General features: G+C 38.4%; 1 protein-coding gene across 3 annotated transcripts in view; it reads left to right on the top strand.

The window, feature by feature from the left end:
• The first annotated feature begins 1,625 nt into the window (after positions 1–1,625).
• The window catches only part of LOC145767472 (uncharacterized), a 47,754-nt gene continuing 23,453 nt past the window's right edge, over positions 1,626–25,926 (top strand). The window contains exons 1-14 of one of the 3 annotated variants that reach the window (XM_082579297.1): positions 1,626–1,759; positions 15,126–15,203; positions 15,673–15,762; positions 16,472–16,516; positions 17,013–17,057; positions 17,516–17,578; positions 17,770–17,850; positions 18,182–18,322; positions 18,546–18,581; positions 19,273–19,314; positions 21,657–21,734; positions 22,687–22,767; positions 24,461–24,487; positions 25,304–25,357. In XM_082579297.1, the coding sequence (XP_082435423.1) occupies positions 1,679–1,759; positions 15,126–15,203; positions 15,673–15,762; positions 16,472–16,516; positions 17,013–17,057; positions 17,516–17,578; positions 17,770–17,850; positions 18,182–18,322; positions 18,546–18,581; positions 19,273–19,314; positions 21,657–21,734; positions 22,687–22,767; positions 24,461–24,487; positions 25,304–25,357 (942 nt within the window). In that variant the 5' untranslated portion in view covers positions 1,626–1,678. The remainder of the gene's footprint in view (positions 1,760–15,125; positions 15,204–15,672; positions 15,763–16,471; positions 16,517–17,012; positions 17,058–17,515; positions 17,579–17,769; positions 17,851–18,181; positions 18,323–18,545; positions 18,582–19,272; positions 19,315–21,656; positions 21,735–22,686; positions 22,768–24,460; positions 24,488–25,303; positions 25,358–25,926) is intronic. The other 2 variants (XM_082579298.1, XM_082579299.1) reach the window with 2 other exon arrangements.

Genomic DNA, 25,926 nt, shown 5'->3' with positions numbered 1-25,926 from the left:
TGTTTATTGCTTTTCCAAAGTCGCTATTCCTGGAAGTATTCTCTACGTTCACGAACATTTGGACGATGCTTGCACTAGGTTCGACGAGAAGAAATTGCTATTGTGACGTAACATTATCGTAGTTTCTGATCAAAGATATGTGCACTGGACATTGAAGTCAGGTCTACGAACATTTGTAATGTTCCTTATGTTGTCGACGGAGCAAAATTCCTTGGTTACGATTTCAACACAAAATGAACAAAACTAAATCAAAATTTTCTGTAGTTCTAATTGAGTCAGTGCAGCTCCAACTCATGCTGGTGAAGGTCTCTGATCGATAATCTGAAGGTGAATGGTTCGAACCTCGTAGGGAGCATATTTGTGTTTTCTTATTGCTTTTTGCATTGCTCGCGCGTACTTCCCGCTATTTCACTGTAGAAGTTAATGAAGGTCATTGTGAGTTGTCAATAAAAAAAGGGAACACAAGAAGTCATTACGAGCAATCTCGGTGATATCCTTTCCGAGTTCTAACCCCGGGAATAATATGCATTGAACACCCAAACTTTACAGTATTCAATAACTTGCATAACAAACTGGAAAGATCAACAAACCTGGGTTTAACTACCGGTGTGCGCAGTCGCATAGCATACGCAAAACATCTCTCTCAATGTGTAGAATACTTGCCAGTATCCCAGACAGCAAATCATCTGTTTTTTACGCCTGCATACGTAGAATCAATGTAAAAAACGGCTGATCTGCCGTCTGGGATATTACCACAGCTACAAGAACCTCCATCCTTGTCAATCACGATGACCAAACCCCAGACAGCAAAATCCGTCATTTTGACATTGATTTAACATCTACAAACGACAGATTTTGCTGTCTGGGACCCTGGGTTAATGGTTTAATTTGTTCCGTTTCATAAAAAGCTCCTGTTGTGTTGTTTTAACGTTTAAAATAGCAACTTTGTATGAGACGTGGAAAGTATGCAAAAATGCTTCAAATGTGTCTTTAACTTCCTCAGTTCGAGAATAAATGATTTTAACATTCCAACCTCGGCGATGAATTAACAATGAACTGAACGATCTTGTTTCACAAACGGATAAAAATTCTTCATTAATGAAATTCGAAGGTTTAAGAACATTGCGAACTTTTTTCATTCACATACTTTGGTTCATATTAGCTTTGAAAACTGCACTGTGTTCATTGAAGAACTTGAACAAAACTTGCAAGGTCACGTTCTGTAAAGATGACAAAAAATTTAATAAATTCTCAACTTTGCGGCGTTGAAGTTTGCTGTTAACCTGGTATTTTGTGGTTTAGAGAGAAAGGAGAAAAATGCTCCTCATTTATTTGTTTATTCCTCTTTTTTTCTCTTTTTGCTCTGACCAGTGAAGCATGACGAACCCCACTTCCATTTGACATTTTCCGCTCAAGCTGGTCGCATTATGACCGAACACTCATCGCGATGTATCCGCGATCGAAGCCACCAGCTGCCGCCGCTGGTAGAACGCCACCGATGTCCGTGACGCTGCAATTGTCCGACGTTAAATGTCATAATTGAAGCTACTTTTCTTAGTTACTGTGATAGGTCAAAGTTAGCAACCTCAGTGAAAGTTAAGTTGATTCTTTCAATTACAGGACAAGGGTAGGCCATAGCGTAGCAAACATAGGGCTTACCGTAGGTAGATACGCGATAATGGCTGCAGAAGAGAGAGGAACCTCACTTTTTGTTTGGTTCATCTTGTTATCCTCGACACTGTCAACGACGAATGGAAAGGTAAGATCTTGTTGAATATTATTATTGCCTTTATAAAGTAACATGCTCATAACTGTGTTTATAGAAATAATGGAGCTTTGAAAGACCTGAAACTCTTTGCATTGTTACATCACAAAGTTTATAGAATGGCAACAGTTATTCCGTGAGGTTTTGGCTGTTTTTGGTGAATCTTTGCACTTCTACTGTATACAATGCTTTGTTTTGTGTGGTCTCTGCTGAAGGAAAGTGTCTTTGTTACCTAAAGGTTGGTCATTACTCATTATACTTGCTCAGGTGTTTGATAAGTAACGCGATCAAAGAGCGGGTCGCTTATCATGTCGCCTAGCCTTTAATTAAGTTTGCCCACCGCTGCTATAACGTGAAGTATTTTGGAGACTGGGCATTATTTGGAAACAGTGGAATAAAGCCGTTGTGAGGCCATAAGTTTCCAAAGTTTTTATGCATTCAGTTCGATTTCTTGATTCTAACGTAATTCCAAAGACACACTGTGCTCGGTTAGCTCACTTGGATTGTTCACTAAACTAATTAACTTTCCACCCCTACGTTTCACTTATATGTATTACACACCCATTGTCATTTTCATAGTGACGTCATAGAGTGACGTTTATCAAGCAAGCGTTGGAAAACGCTTTTGAAGGTGATGTGTTTAAATTTCAGCAAGTAATTGTACATTTGCATACGAAGACAGGAAAACTATTTTCTTAAAAGGGTGTAAAGCGAAGATTTTAAACTTGCTGAGAAGGTTTAAAATGGGGCATGATACACGTGTGCTTTCTAGTGGCTGTGCTCTTGTCTGTATAAAGCAAATTTACCTACCTTTTAAACTAACCAAGGCATTCAATTGGTAGCTCTTGTAATCATGACTGGTAACTCCATGCATGGTCTGCGTGCAATAGAATAGAAGTCTTCTATAGTTTCAGTCTCTATAGTCTACTTTGCAAAGCTTACTATTTCGAACTCAACTTCTCTTGTCCATGTCTGTATGTTTGTATCATCCAATCCGGCCTTTGATGAACTAGATACTTATTTCGTAATTTTTTCCAGTGTTTCCTTTGTCGTGCAGTGTTCTTGGTTGGCTGATCGGTTTATTTTGTTTAACCTTTTTGCTAATTCTTTTTGTTTAACTCTGTCGTTTTCACCTTTTTCTGCACCACTGCTGTGCTTGGCATAAGCTATTTTTTGTTGTGATGGTGCAAAATAAAAACAAACTGAACTGAGCTGAAATTAGAAATTATTATTAGTTATTCAAATTATTAAATTAGTTGTTATTCGTTGTCATCATAAGCCCGTCCCCGAGAGGGCGACCGCTTGGGGAGAGATCTTCGAATTCTTCTTTCCTGGTGATATGACCGAAAGATTTGAGTTGTCTTTTGAGTTATGCTTTTCAACAGTTTCTTATCTTGATGTATACGGCTTAAAACTTCTACATTTGCAACATGATCTGTATATGAAATCCGGAGCATTCTTCTGTAAAACCACATTTCAGCTGCTTCAATGTTACGCCTAGTTTCTGCTCTGGAGGTCCATGTTTCACAACCGTACAAGACAACAGACCACACCAACACTTTGAGAAGTCCAACCTTCAGAGAAATGAATTCCATATTTTATACCTTTTCTATAGTTTCTATCATAAATTTGAAAACAAACTAAGGCTCCAAATGGTTTACATGCTAGGACTGAAATATTCAGTTAAATTTTCGGTTTTGTTAACTCTGCAACAAAAAGCATCATAACAAAATAAGCAAAACTTTTCTAAAAATTTTAATACAGTATCAAAAGTGAATCTTCTTGTTCATCGTGTGTCACACGGCCGTAGCCCAGAGCATCACTGTGGTTCATCTCTTCATCGATAATTGTTCATCTCTATCGATGGTTCATCTCTATCTATCGATAGTTCATCTCTATCGATGAACTCGGCCAAATCATGTGCAGAGCATCTTGCTTTTAGGTCAGGGCATTCGAGTAGATGTTGCATTGTTTGCTCCTGTCCGCATTTGCAACTTGTGCTCCTCATGGAATACCCCTAGTGTCTCATCAAAGTTTTACACCTGCCAATACCAGTCAAAAGTGAATAGCAACTGGCAAAGTGGAACTTGCTTGGTATAAAAAAGCATAGACGACTACACCCTATGTCATGTCAAAAGAGAATTCCATATTAATGATGAAAGACCCTACTTTATAATATGCCTGGTGGCAGGGCCGAAAGATAACAGCTCCCCAATAGAAGGGAGCTATAGAAACCGGTTCCCCATTTAGCTAGATTTCGTATTTTGTGTAAAAGATATAAAAATGCGGTGGTGTGACTGGCCCAACTAGAAGTGTTGGGCCAATTTTAGTTGGGCCACTTTTATATATATACGTTTGATTTTGGCACAAACTTTAAATTGGTTCGTTGAGTGTATGGGGCTCGGAACAGCAGGAGTTGGTCAATTTATGCGTTCGCACTATCACAGCGCACAATAGAGATACAGTCGTAGTCGTTTTCAGATGTTTTGTTTTTTGAACAGTCTACAACTCTACTTTCCACAATCTATTGGTTTGTGAAATTTGAGCAGGCGAACCTGGGCGAATTTAAGATTTTACTTGATAAATAACTTGATCATCGTCAATAGCAGTTTTGAAATTAAATCATGTCCAGTCTATGTCAGGTCAAATTCTTGGTGGTCTACCCCTATTTCGCTTTCCATTCCTTTTCTTTTTAGTAGTTGTCATTAAATGGAATTATTGCAAATTATGTGGCCAAAATACTTCAGTTTTCTTGTTTTAATTGTTTGTATACTTATCATGTTGATTCGCATTTTAAACAGTGGCCTACGTCTTTCTTTGCGATTTTTCCTTGATGTGTATTTTTTTAGCAATAATCATCCCTTTTGCGTTTATTTTTATATTATATTCCTTTCCAATATTGTCTACTTTTTCTATCATTGTTTGAAGAGCTTCTTCTGATGCAGTCAACAAGACAGTATGGTCCGCATACCGCTGGTCGGATACACTCATACCTTCTATGTTGATACCCTCCATCCAAATAAGATGCGCGCAGATGAAGTGCACAAGACTTTCTCAGTCGGTTAAACATTCTTGGATGTTGAATCGATGTAACAACGAATTGATTGGTTGGCTGGGACATTAAAAGACTTGCTGCTGAGCAAACAAACTTTTTAATCTTTAATTACAAAAATTTACAAAAACCTTTACCTCTGCCAAGCCACCAGGAACTGGTTTTCTTGCATGAGTGTGTGATGTGATGCTGATAGTGTTTCAACGCAAAACCAAGTCATTTTCTTAGTGTGGTTGCTGAAAATGAAAAAGTTGGTCATCTCTGGTATCAACCAACTCCACTCTATAAGCGCAATGTGCAGATGCGTAAAACGATGCTGCTCGTCAATGTCAGATTAGAACAATTGCACTGAAACTGTATGCTTTGTGCGCTCCTGCATGAAACACAAGTCATTGTTTTCGCCCAAAACTCAACATCACCGTTTGTTACGTCACACCGGCTGTTCAGGCAGGATCAATGAACAGGACAAAGGTGATTATGACGTTTCAACACCTTGTCTATTCCTATAGTGACATCATTATGCAACATATTCGTGTAATGATCCTGTGCTAATCCGATGCTTCCTTTATACCTCCCAATTTCAAGCCCATTAGCATATCATCATCTTCACAGTTGCATGTGATAAAATGCGGCTAATCTTCAAATCGGTTCTTAGAAAGTTTGTTGTGAAGCTTAATGCTAAAAGTTTCCTTTTACTGTGCTTTAAACTACAAATGTTAGCCCAGTAATCAAAGTTGTCAGTGTCAAGCTTGAGTTTGCAGTAGTTGTACCAACAACCAACGCATTTCAACGTCTTCATTGCAAGTAATTTCAATTCCAGTTTGACAGCCATGGAATGTAGTGCCAACGGTTTCTGTCGCGTGCCCAGTCAGCGACTCAGTAGGCTACTTATTTACGTTATTAATGTAAACAAGGCTGGTACACTGCAATCTGCATGTGGTTTAACTTGATTTCCAAACGTCTCCAAGTGATGTTAACCTAATATCTTGTTAGAGGTTGTAGATTGTCATAGCCTACGGCCATTGCTGGCTGATATGTGCATTGTGCAAGTACGCATGACCTAATACCCTACCAACTATTACTCAAGCATCATGAAACGATACTTGACCACTGTGAGGCATTCTTTCAAGGCTGCTCTTATTGACTGCATAACATATTCAGTTAATAAATTTAAAAGAAAAATACTTTTTTGAATAAAAGCGGAATCACTTTTGTGAATTACTGCAGTAAAGTTGTGCTTACTACGTTGCACCACTACCGGTACCCTACACAGCACATTTCCAAGTTGCATCTGTTCAGATGCTCAAGGTCTAGAATCGGACAGACTTGTCACCAAGTGCAACTATGATACGCAGTCAGATGGACATTTCCATTGTTTGCGTTTTTCACATATTGCCAACTTAGACTACATTTATTTTTTAAACTCTTTGTTTTAAATGTATGAAAATATTGAATTATTGATATAGACGCTAAAAGCAACAAAAGATGCAAACTGTGAAATATTTAAATTGAAATAATTCATATATTTGCAAAAAAATACAGTAGGCAATCAAGTAAAACTTTTCCTTCGCACCCAGAAGGCTTAAACTACCATATAGTTGCCTATCTATTGTGTATGACTCTATGTTGTGACTTTTTTTTTAAACTAAATTTGTAGCTGTGACAGCAACTATTGGTCTTGACTTAATTGTCTACTTTGAGAAAATGATGTCACAATTGATATTTTATGATGCTACAAGGGTCTTGTATATTTAAGCAGTCCGCACGTAAACGATGTGTTAGCTGTGACAATGTTAATCCTTTGACTGAGTGAACGGCTCCCTGTCTAATCAAATATAATAAGTCGGTTGTTTCTTCTTGATGGATGAAGATTTTGTTGTTTACAATTTTGGTAAAGAGGTGACTTTCTTTAACCATGGCATGGCATTATGAATGCCGTGTGGTGGCTTGGTTTTATCTGTCTATTTTGTTATTTGTTTTCTAAATGAATGAAATGTCTCACTTTTTGTGACAGCCTGCTAGCCTGAACTAAGTCAGTAAATCAGTCCTTTTTTACATTGATTCAACGTCTGCAAATGTTCAATTACTTTTAAAGAAAGGACTGATTTACTGGCTGGAAGGTAATGCTTGAAGCCAACGCATTAACGTAGAAAAGTCAATTTATCAGTAAGAATTTTTACACAATACTAAATTTCGAGAAAATATATTCTGCAGGAAAATGGAATGTTCATCCCAGATTCATGGTCAGGTTTGCATCAATTTGAACAGAATCCAGTGTTTTCCATGTTTTAATCAACATTCTAGTAAACTATTTGAATAAGTTTGTACTGATGAAGTCACACTTGTGTGGCGAAAGCTCTGTATTTAAATAAACCGATTCTTCTGATTTGGTGTGATATTGTTTACTTTATTCCAGTAAACTTTTGGATTATTATTCTTGTCGGTTTGATATATCAGAAAGCCTGGGAGCTTGCACAGTAGGCTACAAACCATGAATGATAATATCAGGTGCTTATCTGTCATGGTCAAGTCCACCATCAGCTGCTACGTATTGTGCGAGAACCAAAATTTTTGAGGTTAAACGTAGTGAGTAAGATTCGAGCTAGAACTGAAGCTAAATGAATTTAGTTCATTTTTGAGCTAGTTTTGAAGTTTTGAGGCAAATTGTATGCAAAGAAAGTTAAAATTGTTGAAATAAAAAATATTCAAAAAAGTTTTAGTTTCATTTCGATGCAGAGTTGTTTCGTTTTTTGTTTTTTTTCTCTTTATGAAGAAACAAGTTTGTTTGTGAATAGTTAGGTTCTGATGTTAGTTAGGTCCCTGATGAAAAACTAATTTCGGCCGCCACTAAACGAGGGACACGTTTCAGAAACGACCAGTCAGCTTTAATGCACATCAAGTGTACTCATTGCCAGTTGCCACATACTTTAAAAACGAATTTACATACCAGAAATAGATGCTGTCATTTCTGTTGAATTACTCTCACTTGAGAACTGTTTTTAACGTTGAATCAATGTTGAAGAAATGTTGGAAGTACGACGTGAGACAGGTGTTATCCCGTCAAAGTTTGTTTATGCTTGTTGGTGGTCTGTTAACGCGCAGATTGTGACGTCATTCTGATCGAAGATAGTGACCGTCAGTCATCAACCACCTGGGGATGAGAAAGATGCGATTGTTATTGTACTCGGCCATCGGCACTAACGAGAGTGGGGTGGCCAGCTTATTGGTCAAGTAGTTATCTCCTTCGGCTTTGGTAGATCTGAGTTCGATTCCAGGTCGGTTCAAACCGAAAACTTTAAATACGACACCGGTTGTGTTCTTTCTTGTAGGATAAGGATAAGTTGGGTAATAATGTGGTGACATTCCAAATCATATATAGACTTTAACATAAGCCCTGCCACTAAAAGACCTTAGCTGTTGTAGAGCGAGAATAAATAAAAACATAACATTATTATTGAAGAGAGTAAAGTAACCGGTTCATTTCTCTCCGCCGTCTTTCTTCCAGCAATTACGCACATCCAATTGATCAGATTACACCCCTGGGTAGAGGGGAGGGGTGTTCATTAACAATCTGCTTGAGTTGGGAGTCGAACCAGGATTGCATGATTGGAGAGCGAGTCCTAGGTAGCGACACCTTGTGAGGTTGAACAAACAAAACGTCAGCTTGGAATGCAACATTGGAATGCAACATTGGAATGCAATATCATCGAGTTGCGAGATGTCACAGTCCTAAGGTGGAAAATGAAAATATTCCGTATTACATCGCTGTAATGTCACCAGATATTAACATAATGGAAAATATGCAACATTAGTCAACTGATATGTTTCTCGGCAGCCGATTGTAGCAAGAATTGACAGCGAGAAACACTTTGTTTCGCCCATGAGGCTGAGCTCGTCAGTATCCCACCACTAATTGTGCTACAGACTGTCAGCCACCGCCTTTACCAGTCAGTTTGCGACATCAAGTTACTAGACGAACCGACCAATGCGGGTTTGTCGTAGCTGTTTCTAGCCATATAATCAGTCATATTTTGCATTATTTAACGTCTGCAGATGTTGAATCAATGTAAGTAAAGATCGATTTGCTTTTTAGGTCATTTTGCATTGTTCAATCTCGTCATGAGCTGAAAACCTGGAGAGATGTTTTTCATGTTTTGCATGAATGTGGTTTTAAAAACACAGATGAAAATAATTTGCATCATTTTTTGGATGAAAAGGCTAGAAAGGTATTGAGATGAATGTAAGCTTTGTTGTATTGTTTGAGTCACTGGCGTGTGAATGGAGCTTTAGGTACCACTAGGTAGTTTATTTGAAGCGATGCGGTGCACTTTGTGCTCTTTGTCCCAACCGACATCAGATAGATGTGACGATGATGTCACAAGGACTTTAATGCACCATTAATAGATATCATCGGTTTTTATTTGCACGCACCAATCTAGTTTATCATCAATAGCCAGAGATCTGACTGAAAATCTGGTAGCCGCTGTAAGAAGGCAATGCCTCGCGACAGTTTCTTTTTATCATCTCTCCTCACTCATACATCATCATCATCATCGGCCATGCCTAAATAAGGCGTCGGCTATCATGAGTCTCCACAACGATCGATTGTCCATAGTTCTAATTAGGTTTTCAAAATTTTGGTTTGTCCATGTTGAAAGATTTTTGAAGATTTTCAAACGTGGACGCCATACACTCACACATCCGCCCTTTATTCGAACAAGAGAAATTTGGTACATCAATACGAAACTGCGCAATCTAAAAGCGCACAAAACATTCGCAATTTTCATTTACTTTTGACTGTGCATCATCTTCAATGGGGTGCGGCTGCTGGCTGTTGTTTGTATGTGGCTCAACAAACCCAACTAGCAAGATCTGTTCTATTTACATTGATTCAACGTCTGCAAACGATAAATTTATGAAAATGGACGATTTGTCGGTTGGAAAGCAACTTTGTTACTAAAATTGTGTTTAATGATAATTGCATTTATGTTGATTCAACAAAGCTCCATCTTTGTGACGACACACCATCAGCTCTTTTCTTGGCCATTCTTCTCATTCAGCTGCGATTGCTTTCAAATTATTGTCACCTGCTAAACGCTGTGATTCATAAAGGCAGACTCCGACCTCATTGTTTCGCAGCCTCTTTTATGTGGATTGCGTCATTGTGCAAACTAACTCGGGGTTGAATTTGCTTTGGTCCCACCTTATTGTTAGAAATCCATTTGATCAACAATGTTATCATTGTCTGCTGTGTTTGCAGTCTCAAAGTAAATCTCCACCCCAGACAGCGAAGCAACCATGTTTTACATTGATTTAACATCTGTGGACGGTCTACTTCGTAAAAAAATGGTCTACTCGTGTACTGCGTCAATTAACTGCGTGGTCCAGTAGTGGGAGTGTCCGTCTGATATTACAAAGGGCGTGGGTTCAATACTCATTGGGAGTGCGTCACTCTGTTTTAATGAAACACGTCTTGAACCTCCATTTAGTGTGTATAGCAATCTAATTTGAAGAAAAAGCTGTGGCAATGAAACAGGCAGTATATCATAAGATTATATCGGGAGGAAAATGAGACAATAGGAAGTTAGGAAAAGAAAGCCAGAAGGCCGAAAAGAAGATTGAAAAATTATGTGGCAGAAGATATGGAAATAGTAGAAGTGAAGGAAGAAGATGCTGCTGACAGAGTGATGTAGATTGTAGATGATGTGGCAGAAGATATGGAAATAGTGGAAGTGAAGGAAGAAGATGCTGCTGACAGAGTGATGTAGATTGTAGATGATGTGGCAGAAGATATGGAAATAGTGGGAGTGAAGGAGGAAGATGCTGCTGACAGAGTGATGTGGAGGAATGCAATCTACACCGGCGACCCTACTTGAAGTGAGAATAAAGCCAGAAAAAGAAGAAGAATGCAGATACAGTTACATGTATAGCAATCTGACTTGCCACGATAAGTCAGCTTTGCACTTATTGTGAAAAAAATGGATTGTCGTAGTTTATTTTATAACCTCTCTGCTAAAATTTGTTCGTTAGTGACAAAGGCCGCTCACAATATTCGCGCGGTCTTATTCTCTCATTCGGTCTCCCGAGGTTTCGTTGCTGAGAATGGGAACTATCTTCACACACAAAAGTTAAATTTTTTTTTCATTTGTTGAGCTGTCTTCGTTGAATTTGTTTGCACGTCGTGGATCTTCATTGACGTCGAAGTGTAAACAAACAAAGGTGTAGACAGCGTCTTGTGATGTCATCAATTGTGCAGTCACATCACTTGCATTTGCGCACTGCTTGTTAGGAAATAATTGAACATTTTTAAAGTTTTTACATTTTTTGCTTTGATTTTTAAAAGCTACAAATTTGGTTTTCAATTTTGTAATTTTTGAATTGCCACAAGATCTTTGCGAGAATTATCTACAGTCGACACTTCATCTAGCGAGTGCATCTTCTAAACAATTTTGAAGAGAAGCGATTATGAAACTAATTTGCAACGACCCAGACACTCAATTCATTCATCAACATTAAAAGTCGGCTTTGTTTTCACTAGTGGGGGTGACCGATTCTTTCCTTGCAGCGTTTGTCTTCCCTCCTGTTACACATTTCGGTGCCATGGCATTCTCGAAAAGTATCAACGCGAAGACCAGTGGGGCCATCGCTGAGTTTGCTGTGAGTTGATGTGATGAGAAGGGAAGTTTGGGTCAATTCTTCACCAGTCAGTGTGATAATTAAGTGGTTCTGGTCAAAGGTTTTGTTAGAGTTTTTTTTAATTGATTTTTTGAGCTATTTGCGTTTGCAGTGTTTGCTTTTTGTCGGATTCAGGATACTTCCAGTGGTTGAATATTCAGAATAAATTAAGTGGAAAAAAACACAAAAGTTAATCTTCGCGTCCAGTTTTAAGGATAAGATTAACTGTGTTGCCAAACACACAACCACGTGCTCTTGAGCGGTGTCCACCCGGGTCTTTGCAAGTGTCGTACAAGAGCTCTCAACACTCAGCTATGCAGCCGAATATTTGAAATGTTGAGCATGAAAACGATTGGCAGATATTTCCTAACCCACATTGAGGAAACCATACGATAATATTATTCTTAATCTTACTATTTTTGGTTTTGGTAATCTCTGTTCCTGTTAAGGAAGTGCTGCCACAAAAGAAAAAGGCACAGTTTGCACGTGAAAGGAACATAACAGATATGGCATAAACTGGTCAGAAAGTTCTGTTTTCGTTTGGCCACTTTTGTTTCCTGCATAGATAAGGACCTTTAAAAGTTTTTTTTTATCTCAGTTCTGCTTTGCATGACGTATCTAGGCGTAGTCATTGAAAGTCACAGTCAATTCTGTGCAGGGAAATACGTTTTCAGAACGTTAAATTGCACAAATATGATGTCGTTGAATGAATTTATTTGCTCATTGCGAGAATTTGCTCCTAGTTTTTGTGAAACTATCAGAAACACATTCCACTGTTGATGATTATGAGCAAATACATCAAGTAGTAACTCGCTTTGTTTCATGTTCTTGACTCCAGCCATGTTGATCTATTTAGAAGATTAGGATTCGTCTGCGAAAAACTAATGTACTAATTTAAAGGTTTGTGAATGAAGAAATCTTGTACATCGCTACTACCCAGACAGGGAAATTTGTCATTTTTGCGTTGAATCAATGTAAAAATGACAGATTTTGCTGTCTGGGCACTGACAGAGGGTGCTCTTCAATAAATTCCTTCAGAAGTTTGCAAACCGGTGTTTCCCCACTACGATTGATTGCCCGAAATAGCCAGTTGTGGCTTCGACAGCTTCAAAGTATTCATTCGTCACTTTCCTTCGTGTGTCACACGGCCATAACCAACACCATCAAGCAAGCTCTTGCTCTGTTGTTGGACTTCCACAAATCATTGGAGGTGACATGCATCTGACTTGAGGTTGCCATAAAGTGCTTCAGAATTTAAACAATGTCAATTAGTCGCTTAGTTTCGCGTCTACCTTGTAATTTGCGTTTAAATTAAAGAAGTGCTTAGCTAGAAGGTGGTTGTTAGTTTCCAAACAGTTGTCGCGTTTACAAGCATCTTGCAATATTTATTAATGACAGGGCTTCAGCAAATATTGCATTGTTGCTGATGAAATGTTCCATTCGTTTGGTGCCATGCAAAATGAGTTCATTCGTTTTTGCTGCTTATGTTTTTCTTTTCATTTCAACCAGTTGACGTGTAATGAACTGAATGCAAATATTTTTAAAATATCTTTTTCCTGTGTTTGGGGTTTATGTTTACACTTTGGCCGATGTTTTCTGCTAAATCTACGTTTTCTATAAATTTTCCGAGTTTTGTTGTAGATTAAGTTGTGGGGATAACAGCATAAATAATACTAACTTGAGTAAAAAATAAAGAGCCTTTATTGTAAATACTAAACTCATGTTCAGCAAACGTTTCGAAAACTATACTGTCTTCATCTTCAGTGATATAAATGTATATTTCATACATGAACATGAGTGTAGTATTTACATTTTGGCTCTTTATTTTTTGATCAGATTAACCACTAACCAGGCGTTCCAACCATTTTGCTTCTAATAATAGCTTGTTCTACAACAACAGTTCATTACATAATTGCAAGAATGAAGTTTCTGTAAAAACAGAATGAAACTGTTCACCAGGCGTTTAATAAATAAAGTAACTTACGTTCTTCTAGGCTAATGACTATAAGCTACTTGGTTACCTCCTGACGTTAAGGATGATGCCTAGCTTTTATTACCGACGTTTTGTCAGTCAGCACGACTGACTTTATCAAGGGGGCTGAAGCTCAAGGGGGCTCAAGCGGTATCATCCTTAACATCAGGAGGTAACCTAGTAGCCTATAGTCACCAGAAGAACGCAAGTCACTTTATTTATGAAGTTTTTGTGTTATCTGGTTAATTTTTACTCAAGAATATGTTCACTTTGCATTCTTCATCTCCCAAGATTCTGAGACTTGTTTCGGTTTGGCGACAAACTTGCAACATAGCGAAGTACCGCCCAGGAAATGTGTTAAAGACCGCGATTTGAAACGCCTTGAACCGTGAAAATAGAATTATCAAACCATAACTTTGGCAACGCGGGCGTCACACTTTGGCTCAAGCATTTTTTTGAATCTTTGCATCCAACCATCTGCCCCTGACTTGTTTCTACTGATCTTGTTTCTCGCTATATTTGGTTGATTTTGTGTTTTATCGCCATCGCTTGTTTCTGCACGAACTGATTCTCACTCTCATCGGATGAGATGATTTATTCGTTTGGATGCGCTGCGTCTATTTGTTCTTTGCAGATTGGCGAAACTATATCGAGGAGGTAATAAACTTGATCGCGTGCGATTGTAGCAGAATTTCTGCAGCTGAGCAAACTTTCTGTTTTTTCAAAAATAGTATTTTTACAAAAATTAACGTCAATTTTTCTGCTGATCATCGCTTCTTTTAGGATTGAGAAGTATCATTGTTTTTAACTTTTAGCAATAAATATTCCATTTCAACCACGACCATGATCGGTGATTTTTTGGCCGATTTGAGACGAAATCACTTCTACAGTATCATGATTTATTCGATTGTGATGTATTCACGGGGTTGTTCCGCCCTCTAGCGGATTTGTAATTTAAACTCTACATGTCCAAGGCTGTTGAGACTTAAATCTTCGTTCGAATTACATTCCCAGGTGTAGTTGATGCAGTTATATGCCGACTACGTTACAGCAGGACATACATCAGAAGCATCAATTTTCTCATCTTTAGTGTTTTATGAAATTTCCGCATAGGCTGACTGATTGCTTCTTTCAATTAATCATCAAGTTACCAAAATGTGGTTCTCTGAAAGCCAGGGTCATATAATTATTGCAATTCAAGAAGAAAATCCCCAATGGTTAACCGTTAACCGTTAACCACCGGTTATTCGTTTTGTTTTGTATTTCTTTTAATAAGGTCTCGTGTTCCATCTCACATTGTTCACTGCTTATCCAGATTACGGAGAGTTTCGAGGTGACGATAATTGGAGTTTGTCATAGAAAAGCCTGAAGAGTCGGAGTCGTAATCAAGTCCGACTAGGTTTGGTCTCACTAGGTCTTGTCCGGCTATGTCTGGTCCGGCTATGTTTGGTTCGGTTATGTGTGGTCTGGCCATATCTGGTCCGTATATAGCTCACCTGCTCGGGCTTGTTTTCATTTTTCTTTTCAAGAAAATCTACAATTGTAAAGGTATAGTATGATTTGGCCTCCAACCGACCCCTTCCAGAGACACCGATACACTTCACTGGTTAATGCAAAGAATACTAGCTTGTATATTCAGATATGTCTCATATTACTTTCAGGCTACGTACGGAGTTGTGCGGTCTACAGGATGTGGTGCGTCTGCTGTCACTTACTGCAACGCCTCAAAGGGATCAAGGGTAAGAAGATAACGCATGTGGAGTTTTATTTGGTATAAACTATTCAACTTAACGTTGATAATATAAAAAAGAACGTTAAAGAACAAAACAATTTTCAAGTCACGTTGCATTTGCTTTTATTTCTCGGAATTTTATTCCTTCAGTTTTAAAAGCTTCTTTTTCTGACTTTGTTCCCAGATTGCAGTCGTCTACATCACGCTGTTAGCAGCGGCTTCTTCCTTCGCTCACTCTAACGATGCGTAAATTTATGATTTGCTCTCAAGAAGCATTTTTTCCTTGTTCCTTAGTTGTTTTATCACAAAATCGTTTGCCCAAACTGCTCAACAATGGATAACGCTAAACGACCTTTGTTACACTTTCTCGCCCGACATTAATTGAACTCCTAATTTCGGAAATTTGAATAACGACTAAAGCTTTAATGTATTTGTCACTTCAAGTTTTTTTTAAACGCGTTGTTTATCTCTGACAGGGAGCAACTGGACTACCTGGACTGCCTGGTCCCCCTGGGTTGCCTGGATACCCCGGACCCGAAGGACCAGTCGGACGGATGGGAATGCCGGTACGAAACGCTTTAACATCAACAACGGAGCTTTGTGAATAATAGCGGCATGATTGTTCCACGCATCGCTATGTTTTTGTAAAGTTTCATCTCTAGAAAGTTTTTCTTTTATAACCGCACAATTTTTAAACTTGCAAATACCTGTTGTTAGTATTTCCGCTTTCTATGCGGAAAATGGTGCCAATGTAAAATCCTCTTATCCTGAAAAATTACTTGTACTTTCATTGATTCAATATAAATTTATGTCCAGTCATTGTTAACAAACTCATTTCCTGGTTAACTAACCAGCTTTTATGCATGACGATGCGACAAAAGCATTCTGTGTTTGTTTGGTTCACTCGAAGCTGACGTGGACATTGTAAAGGAGTTCTCACTTCTTTAAGCAAAGACAAGTTTAATTCTCCATTTCACCGTAGCAAACAATTTTAAACAGAGCACATAAAATTAAATCTTTTTATCACGAGAAAGTATAGTAAAAATCAAGAGCGGTTTTTACAACGACTTCAAACTAAAAAGCACAAAGTTTAATTTTAACTGCAATTTATAAACTTTAACCTTTTACCAAACACAAAAAAAAGCAGAAGAAATCATAAAATATCAATTTTATTTTGCAATGATATCTATTAAGTGCTCCGAGTGTAAACATATCAACGTGAAAGTAATTCACCATCTTAAAACTTCACTGCATCACTTGTCTTCTCTTCAACAGGGGAAGGACGGTAGAGATGGTATGCAAGGACCTAAAGGATCCCGGGTAAGTTCGCAATGAAATAACGTTATGGAATGTTGCAGCGATGCAAAATAACTTTTGTTAGAACCTCATCAAACGCCAGGGACCAAACACCACGAAACTAGCCAGATACTCGCAAAGGCTCAACCGTTTCGTTTTTATAACCTTTTGATGAAGTCAGTTGTTCTGACTGACAAAACTGCTAAAATAAAGCTACAGTAGCTATGGCTTCCAACATCTTGTTTTAGCCTGACTTATAATCACTGTGAAATCTTTGAAGTAGATTCAGTACAACAGTACTCATCATCATCATCCAAACTCGGTTTTGTCCCCATTAGTAGGGGTGGCCGATTCCTTCCTCACAGTAATTGTTTTCACATCTATATTCAAATGTATTGCTAGTTTTGTGAGTCAGCTGGTTAGTTTTTACCATTACTTGTCGTAACGTAACAAAAACACCATTAAATTGATGGCGTTACATAACTAGTGCCCAAATCTCATCTACAGCATTGTCTTCCAGGGCTCTCAAGGTCCTCATGGTTATCCTGGAACTCCTGGCATTCCTGTGAGTATTGTTTGACCATTTGACGACAATTTATTGGAGCAACGAAACATTTGTATCATGGACACGTGATAATTTGTCAATTATATTGTTAAATTACTTCTTTCCCAACGATTTGTACTGTTCTTTAAGAAAATTAGTTAACACTAAGCATTCTATTTGAATAAGATACTGAAGAAGCTGTCTTTTTGGTGGCGAAAGTTTTATCAATAAATTATATAGTTTCCGAACTTGACTGATTTTGTTTGCTTATTATGTTTAATTGACCGGTTGCATCCTAAATGAAAGCTGTTTGCGTAACTTTTCATCCTCAATAACATCGAGGAACCTGAACAGAAGTTAATAGACATCAGCGTCCCTTTCATCACTCAAACATAAATGGTGCAAGTTCTTAAACAATACGAATGTCACCCTTTTGGTGAAAGCTGATGACAAGTTGAACATTTTTTTTTTAATTTCAGGGTCTTCCAGGCAGCATGGGACCGCCTGGATCACGTGGGTTGGATGGATGCAACGGAACAAAAGTAATTCCTGTTTTTCTGCTTTCTATTTGTCATAGCTCACTGGTTATCACAACGGATTGACAAACGTCTGCGTTGATTGATCAACTTTATTGATGGAAAGGTCCAATGAAAACTTTCGGTCTTCGTGTCGCCTGAACGCGTCAACCTTTACCTCGAAACGAAACATAACTTCGGTATCTCTTTGCTTTTAGGGGGCTGATGGGCCCTTGGGACCCCCTGGTGCCCCAGGAAAGGACGGAAGTCGTGGCTATACTGGTGTGAAGGGAATGAAGGTATGTTTCTTGTGCTTGATTCCTTCTCTAGTACTTGATGCCACTACTGTTGTTGTGATAGCAGTATGGGCATGATAATAAGGATGATGATGATGCGGGCCGATTATATAGCGGCTATATAATTATGGCAATGATGTACATCATATATGTATCATAACATATAAGCTATATCATAACTCTTTTATAATAGGTCAATAATACAACTTCAAGACCCAGATTCTGATTTTCGACGATTGTTTTATATCACAATGGAAGGGGCTAAGCACCCCATCTTTGCTTTTTAATCGCCAGAGGTTGTTGAAGCATTGCGCGCTATAACCGATATTTTTAGGGTCAACCTGGAGAAATCATCAACCTCGCCCCCGGGACTAAGGGGGAACCTGGGAGTCCTGGTCGAGAAGGTCTTCGCGGTTACCCTGGGAATACTGGGCCTGAGGGGCCTCGTGGTAGAATGGGAAACCCCGGTCGCCCGGTATGCAAAATATTTAAAGATAAAACTTCTGTAAAGTTATAACGAAACTTTCTGGATCTTTCTCTGACGTCATTGATTGAATGAACGTAATAATCAGCTAACGTTGGACCACGATGTTTGTTGGCATGGCAACGACTCCAACACATTCTTGCTTGTTGCTTGTTTAGACCTGAGTGCTTGAGGAATGATTATTTTAAATATATTCTTTCATTTCTACACACAGGGTCCACCAGGCTCTGATGGCCCTCGAGGGGAAAAGGTGAGAAAATTTATTTTCATAGATCGGTTGTGGCGTTGTCCTTCAACCTTTGTGATGCAACAATACAGAAGCTGTTTGTTCAAATGCTTCTTTAATGTCTAGCTACATTGTAACATAGTTTCCCATCAAACAACATGACGTTATTATAGAACATTGTGATGCAGCTATGTGGCTGGGATGATTCAAATTGTTGGGTGAATCGAAAGATAAAAGCGCAGTTTTGTAAATTAAAGTTATTGTGATTTATCAAACAACCGCGTCTCAACTCTTGACATGCAGAGCAAACTGCAAGAGCTCTTTGTTCAGGGGCACTTGGTGGATCGATAGTTTTAAAACAATAAAATAGCGGAAACTTTATCACGCTCGGTGACCGAGTTTGTATCGCGAAGTTGTCTGGATCTAACCTTCAAGCTTCAGCTGCAGAGCCGCGTGTTGAAAGCCCTGGTACGGCACGCGAAAGGGCGCCAGTTCGACACCGCTCAAGAGCATGCGTTTGTACCCTTTGGCAAGACACTTAACGATATGCTAGAAGGTGGACACGAAGATTGGCTTCCTTTTCTTCCGACCACTTAATCCAAATTTTTAAATAACGGGCGTAAGCCTAGATGCGTCAAATGCAGAAAGTGGATCTAATTCTTGGGCATTGTGGATTTGTGAGTATAAATTATTTCAATACAACTTTATTTTTTAGGGGTTTCAGGGCATTGGACAAACTGGAGAAAAGGGTGAAAAGGTCAGTTGTGGTTATTTCAAATCGCAAACTATTCGAGATTGTGTCAAAAATTCAAACAGTTTATGAAGTTAGTTCAACAATACACCAACAAACTTAATGTGTAGGGTGGCAATAGTTTTAGTGTAACAAGTAACCTGCTGACCATACAAAACTTTTTAAAAACAAACATACCTTCTAAATTTTCTGTTTGGATTTTCATGGACTGTATTCTGTATTTATGTTTATTGACGTAATCTGTTCCGATCTTTGTTATGATGTACTGTACAATTAATTGATAAAAGTTTGCAAGTACAGTTGTGTAATGTACGTAACAATTAGTAGGCTAATATCTCTATGCCAAGATTGTTAAATTATGATGGTTTTCTGTTGGTATGAGCCAGCCGCCATGAGTTTAAAATTTGTTCAACTGCTTGAGATTCGAACTGGTGACCTTTGGATGATAATGCCTCCAACGTATTGCTAAAAAAAATAAATAATTGTTGGAGTCGAGTATTTGGTCACGTGATCGTCAAAGCTGTTTGGAAGAGTCTTGTCGATCAAAGGGAAGCACCAGATGAAGACAGTGGTTCGCGTCTTCAGGAAGAAAAGGAGATGAACGTCTGCTTCTCAAGATCCTCCACTAGAGCGTGCTCCAGAAATGAGAGATGGGGTGAATTGGCCTCCAATATTTGAACTAAGGGACGCATTCAGAAGGTTTGGGTGGCACATATGTGTGCCTCTTATTTGTGCCTACGACATTCAATTTGTGGAGGGGAATATGTAACGCTATTTTCAGTCATCAGTCAACGTGTAACTTTGGTGGTACACAGAAGCTACTAGTTCCAAGGTCATTGGTTCGAACCCAACAGAAAGCGGATTTTTTTCTTCACTTTTTTTCTTGATTTTATTTTGTTCTTACAAGTTCATTGCCGGCTCATACCACACTTACATTGATATTACTTTTATGTAAGTGTTGATATTATGTTTATGTAAAAATATATCAATAAGATAATGTATCTTAGAATGTTAAAAGTTGGCAAGGCTCTGCAATTAATTATTTTAATTCTGCGCAATATCAAGATAAAACAGACAATGACTGGCATCAAATCATGCCTTGCTAATGTTTGGGTGACACTAATTTGCTGTGCTAGCAAAACTAATTCTAACATTATTTGATGGTTACTAATCTGATGGGTTGAAACAGATTAATTATTTGCTTCTCTTGTGAGGTAACAATAGAAGCATGCGGTCTTAGATCATTGTTCTTGGTTTAATAATTTCTCTTCTCTGCTAATTGAAGTAGCTACACTTTATTCCATAAACATAACTCCATCTACAAGTATTATGACCATGTTTAACCATCGCATCTTTCAAACTCAAATGCCCATGGATTTCCATTAACTAACTAGGTATTACAAATTTCTGTCCTTGTCTTATTTTTCATTTGACGATCTTTCCCATTAAGATCATAATCTAACGCTAAGTGTCAAACCAAAAATGAAAACAATTTAACTTTCGAAACGCTTGCTAAACACGAGTTAGTATCTACATTTTGCTGTATTAAATTGACCAGGAGATTCAACTATTTTGTTCCTAGATCTAGGCTTCCGCAATAGAAATTAACTGATTTTGTTGATAACTTCTTGTGCTTTTCCATGCTAACATAACCACCGTTTGTTGACTGTGATTTAATTTAATGTATTCTATGATTAACTAAAACTTGATGGATTGCGCGGTTTTTATAATTTCAAAGCTATTATCATCACTCTCCGGCGGTTTTTGCTAAACGTAAAAGTTGGAAAACAATACCATAACCTTGCTGCTGGCTAATCAATTATGTCATAGTTTGATGACGTATCACCACCGTGTGACGTACCACCGACGCAATTCAGCAATGGAATTAATTTCTTTGTCGGCAAATTTTTATCGTTTCATCATTTTTAAACTACAGATTTACCGAGTTCATTCAAGAAATTTTGTTGCTTGTGGTTAGTTGGTTTGAATATGGCAACACTGCCACTCAAGAACCTTCGTCGCATCATTTTACATCTCAATGAAATTGTTTTCGATTTCAAACATGTTGCTTCGTCTCCAAACAATGCTGTCAGCGATTACTCTCATAGGTTAACCTAGTTGAAATATAAGCGGTTGTCCTGGTGATTATAGGCTATACCAGGCTCTGTAGCCTACTTTTCATGGGAAATAAAGCTGGTAGTGGCTTTCAACATCTTGCTGTGGCTCAGCCTAAAATCACCGGAACAACAATTTATATTTGACCACTTTGCTTTGTTGGAAATCCTTCTTAACCTTAATTTGCTTGTTCTGTTTCGCTTTGCATGCTTGCCTGACTTTGGTGAACGAAGGGTGGGCATGGCATACCTGGGAATGATGGGACTGACCAGGAACTGGAACAACATAACGAGAAAAAGGAAATCTTTATCGTAGGTTTATGATGTTTTGTTTGTTGCGTCAGCAATGATGACGTCATTTGGGAATCCCCGTCGTTAAGCACTGTCTCAAAGATGCTGCCCCAGTGTCATGACAGTAGAATTTTTTAACATTTGTAAAGAATTGAAATAACACCAATGAAGCCCACCACATTGTTCAATATACTGAAAAAGCTTAATAAAATTTATTTGAATATTTTTTCCTGTAAAATTTTATGTATTTTGAATGTTTGTCTTTAAGCTTTTATCATTCACGAAACTCTCTCAGTGCCTCAGTGGAGATTCCCAAATGAACCTATTCTTTACCGTAAGTGCGCACGCGCGTTGCAAGCGATCGATGGCGGTCATGTCATCAACGCTTGGTGGTCTTGCAGTGACTAACCCTCGAGCCTTCGCCAACTTGAAGCGTTCAGTTGTGGCCTGCGGGAACCGTACCGCTTCGATTATGACGCATCCTTGCTTCAAGGCTTTGCAGCTTCACAAAATCCAGAAACTGAAACTTTTTTGTTAACGAAGGTAAATTATGGGAAAAAAAAGCTGATGTCGAATTTTATTTCACCGATATGTTATGTCATGTTTGGCGTCATAAACCAACAACAATTTTAATCATTTCTTGTGATAAAATTACCCTCAGTTTTGCATGGGTAAACTGGGTGTTTGTGAGGTCACATTGCAATGAAGCAAGGTTGGAACCCATCCTGTAAACAGTAAAACAGTCATTTTTTACATTGATTCAACGTCTGCAGACTTTGAATAGATGAAACAAAGGAATGTTTTACTAGGTGGTAGTATGGAAATCTAACATCACTTGTGTTCAGTGAACCAAGATCAAACTGAAATCCCTCGCACAATCTGCTCTAATCATCAGGCTTTAATTTGTTTTGCTTTTTCTTTTTTTCCAATTGCACAATCTCTAATCTCACAATGATCCACCGACAACGTACAGGGACCCCCTGGTCCCATAGGCCCCCCAGGATCTGTCGAGGAAAGTAAAGAACCCCCAGATTCAGATCTCCCGCAAAATCGTGTAAGTTTTTAATGTAATTTTAATTTCCGAAAGTGGAGTTTCATCTTTTATCTGTTCACTGAACAATGCGCCTCTTTGAAGAAAAACTCTGTTGTTTCAACCGATTTAACTTGCATTGCCAGACTAGAGAGTAGAGTAATAAAGTAAGCAGTGCAGCAAGAAGCGTGGTATGACGAACTTACTTCCCTATCTTGGAAGTACAACTCGAAGGACAATTGATAAACCCAGCTTGCAAAAATTACGTTTTTGTATAGGCCTACAGTTGTAAAGGATTTGTAAAAGGTAGCTTTTGCTGCCTCGAAAAAAGTTCTTACGACGTAAAAAGTCGCTTTCAGAGTTGTCTTCTTCCATGATCTGCTTCTGTGGGATTGTTCTTGCGTCGTCCACGACGTGCCTTGAGCTTCCGCATCTTAGTGGTAGGTCACGTGATGTTTCATCCAATTACGATTTTTTGAGGAAAGGTTTCCTTCGTTTGATTACAGCCTTTTATTGGTTGCCTCAAAACAACAGACTCATGCTTGTTGACAGTTTGACGCAATCACACAGGTCTTGATGCAGATTTAGACCCAATAGCAGTTCAACAGCTCAGTACGGCGCAGCTCTCAGGAGTAGCATAGACATTTTTCTCTAGAACAGCATACTATTATCGTAAGAGAAATCAAGATTATAGTAGAAGGAGCGCCACTCCGCAATCAACCTAGACTCAACTAGCAAAATCGGTCGTTGTTACATCGATTTAACGTCTGCAGGCGTTGAATCAATGTACAAGGAAGCAATTTTAGCTGTAGAATTGCAGTTGAATATGTTAAGGTAGAGGACAGAATGGACCAACCAGTCCCAGCACCATGCATGCTTTGTAATTGTAGTGCTGTAATTTGACTGTTTGCTTCTCGGGTCATTCCACGACCACAGCTGATAATCTAGCAAAGTGAACCATCTTGTGGTGCAGCCAGGTTTGACGCAAGTTTCCTCAAGCTGATTACATCTTTTATATTTGTGCAATATCAGGGAAACGTAGGCCTTCCGGGTCCCCCAGGGACAGGTACAAGGCCAACTGGGGGAAAATCTTCGACCGAGCATTTTATCGTGAGTATAACAATCCGTTCGAGCTCTGCGTCTGTGACGTCACTGTGACGTGATTATTTGTTCAAGAAAAGGCATCTACTGTATATTTCGCGGGCACACATTTCCATCGCGAAAGCTTTGCTTATTACGTCATCAATCCTATACTAAGTTTATATTGTATCAATTCATTATTGTGTTGATTTATTTAGTTTTCAAACAGAGGAAAGCAAAATTCAATGTAGTGCATTCGATGCTTAATTTTAAATCTTAATGTGAAACGATTCTCTTAATCTTTATCCAGTTTGCGTGATTTCATAGAGTTTGGTTAACTTTTTATGTTAATATCTTCCATCGCTAAACAATATGAACCGAAGATGAGACAATGGAGACTAATCTCAGAGTGAACGATTTGTTAAGACATCGTTGTGAGCAAAATGTTTTATGTTTGGTTCATCGTGAGCCAAGACGACTTCTTCAAGGCACAGACTTATTAAAAATATAAAAACATGTTTTCTTTCAGATTAGAGCCAATTCAATAATGTACTCTGCTTTCGAGAGTAATTTTTTATAACATAAATGAACTTTATTTAAAAACACAGAATATTGAATTTGTCTTTTATGACTTCAGGGCCCGCCAGGACCACCTGGAAAAGATGTAAGTTGAGCGGCATTTATATTTACGCTTGTTACTTTTCATTTTACAATTTTGATAAAAAGATAATTTTCTTGAACCAGACAAATGCATCCAAGCAACCACCCGGCATTTAACATAATAATACAATAAGTGACAATATACAATATGTATTGTATAGTTCGCGTGGTACGAACTTGTATTAAAAACCACGAGACTTTGCTCATAAAGTCCTGCAATCCTCGCCTCAATAGGCAGTTGTTTGTCGCAGGTGCCTCCTATCTGCTCAATATCTTAATGACTATGCGTCATGTGATGTAGCCTATTTGTTCCTTGCGTACTGTACCTCTCCTCTGCCTTGCCGGTTTATTCTTATGCATTTCTCTTTTCGGTTCTTTGTACGTAGATCAGTTATTTATTTTCAGCTTATGTACAAGATCAGTCATTTTGTAACTTGATAAGAGCTGACATCTGAATGACCGAAAACGTTCGTAATCTATAGTTTATCTTCATTTAATGTATTATCATGTTAAACGCCGTGTGGTTGCTAGGATGTCTTTGTCTACTTTTTATTCGTTGTTAGTATGACCAAACCTCGCGTCCTAGCCAATTATTCAGATCTAGTCATATCTGCCTACTTAATCGCGAAGACGTTGGATCGACACCCCTCTAGAGCACACGATTCTCTTGGAAATATACTTAATGACAGGGTTGAACGTGGATTCGAAGATTGATTTACTTGCTTTTCATTGATCTGTAATTGTCAACCACTAACCACGAACTTGTTTGTTTAATAAATGATGCTTTTTTGGGTGACGTCATCACAGTTGCATATTTCAGGGCGAAACAGGGGACCGAGGCGAGAAAGGTGCCAGGGGTCCACCGGGCCCATATGTGAGTCATTTTGTTGCAGTAATACGTGTGTAATGAAGTCATAATAGAGCTAACTGTGATGAAGATGTAGGCTATTGTTTTGGCTTTGGGAAGAATAAGAATACAAAACTAAGCAATTAACAACCGTTTTCCTTACTCTTGTTTTTATATTCAATGTAGTCAAAGCAGTTTGCTTTTCAACTAAGCCCAATTTTTCATTTTTACATTGATTCAACGTCTGGAAACGTTGAATCAACGTAAAAAATAATTTTGCAAACTCGGAATCGTTATTCATAGTCTCGTCACATCTTTTGTGTTCTGGAATTATTTAGTCTTTTATTGGTCTGAGCATTGTTGGGCTCCAAACAACCAAGACAGCAAATCAATGGTTGTTTACATTGATTCAACGTATGCAGACGTGTTTGTGGATGATACTGTCTAGGAACGTTTTGACGTCACGAAACGTCACTTCAGGTTATCCTGATTGTCCACTTGGCAACACTGCAAAGTCTTGCAGAGCTCACCAAGCTTTAATTTGTTTGTTTGATACAAAAGTTCTGTTCACTGCATGAGTGGAATAGAACAATCAA

This window comes from Aplidium turbinatum, chromosome 3 (genome assembly GCF_918807975.1).
Source record: "Aplidium turbinatum chromosome 3, kaAplTurb1.1, whole genome shotgun sequence".
Classification (NCBI taxonomy): Eukaryota; Metazoa; Chordata; class Ascidiacea; order Aplousobranchia; family Polyclinidae; genus Aplidium; species Aplidium turbinatum.
The sequence above is the reverse complement of the archived record's forward strand: the minus strand, read 5'-3'. Positions and strand labels throughout refer to the sequence as shown.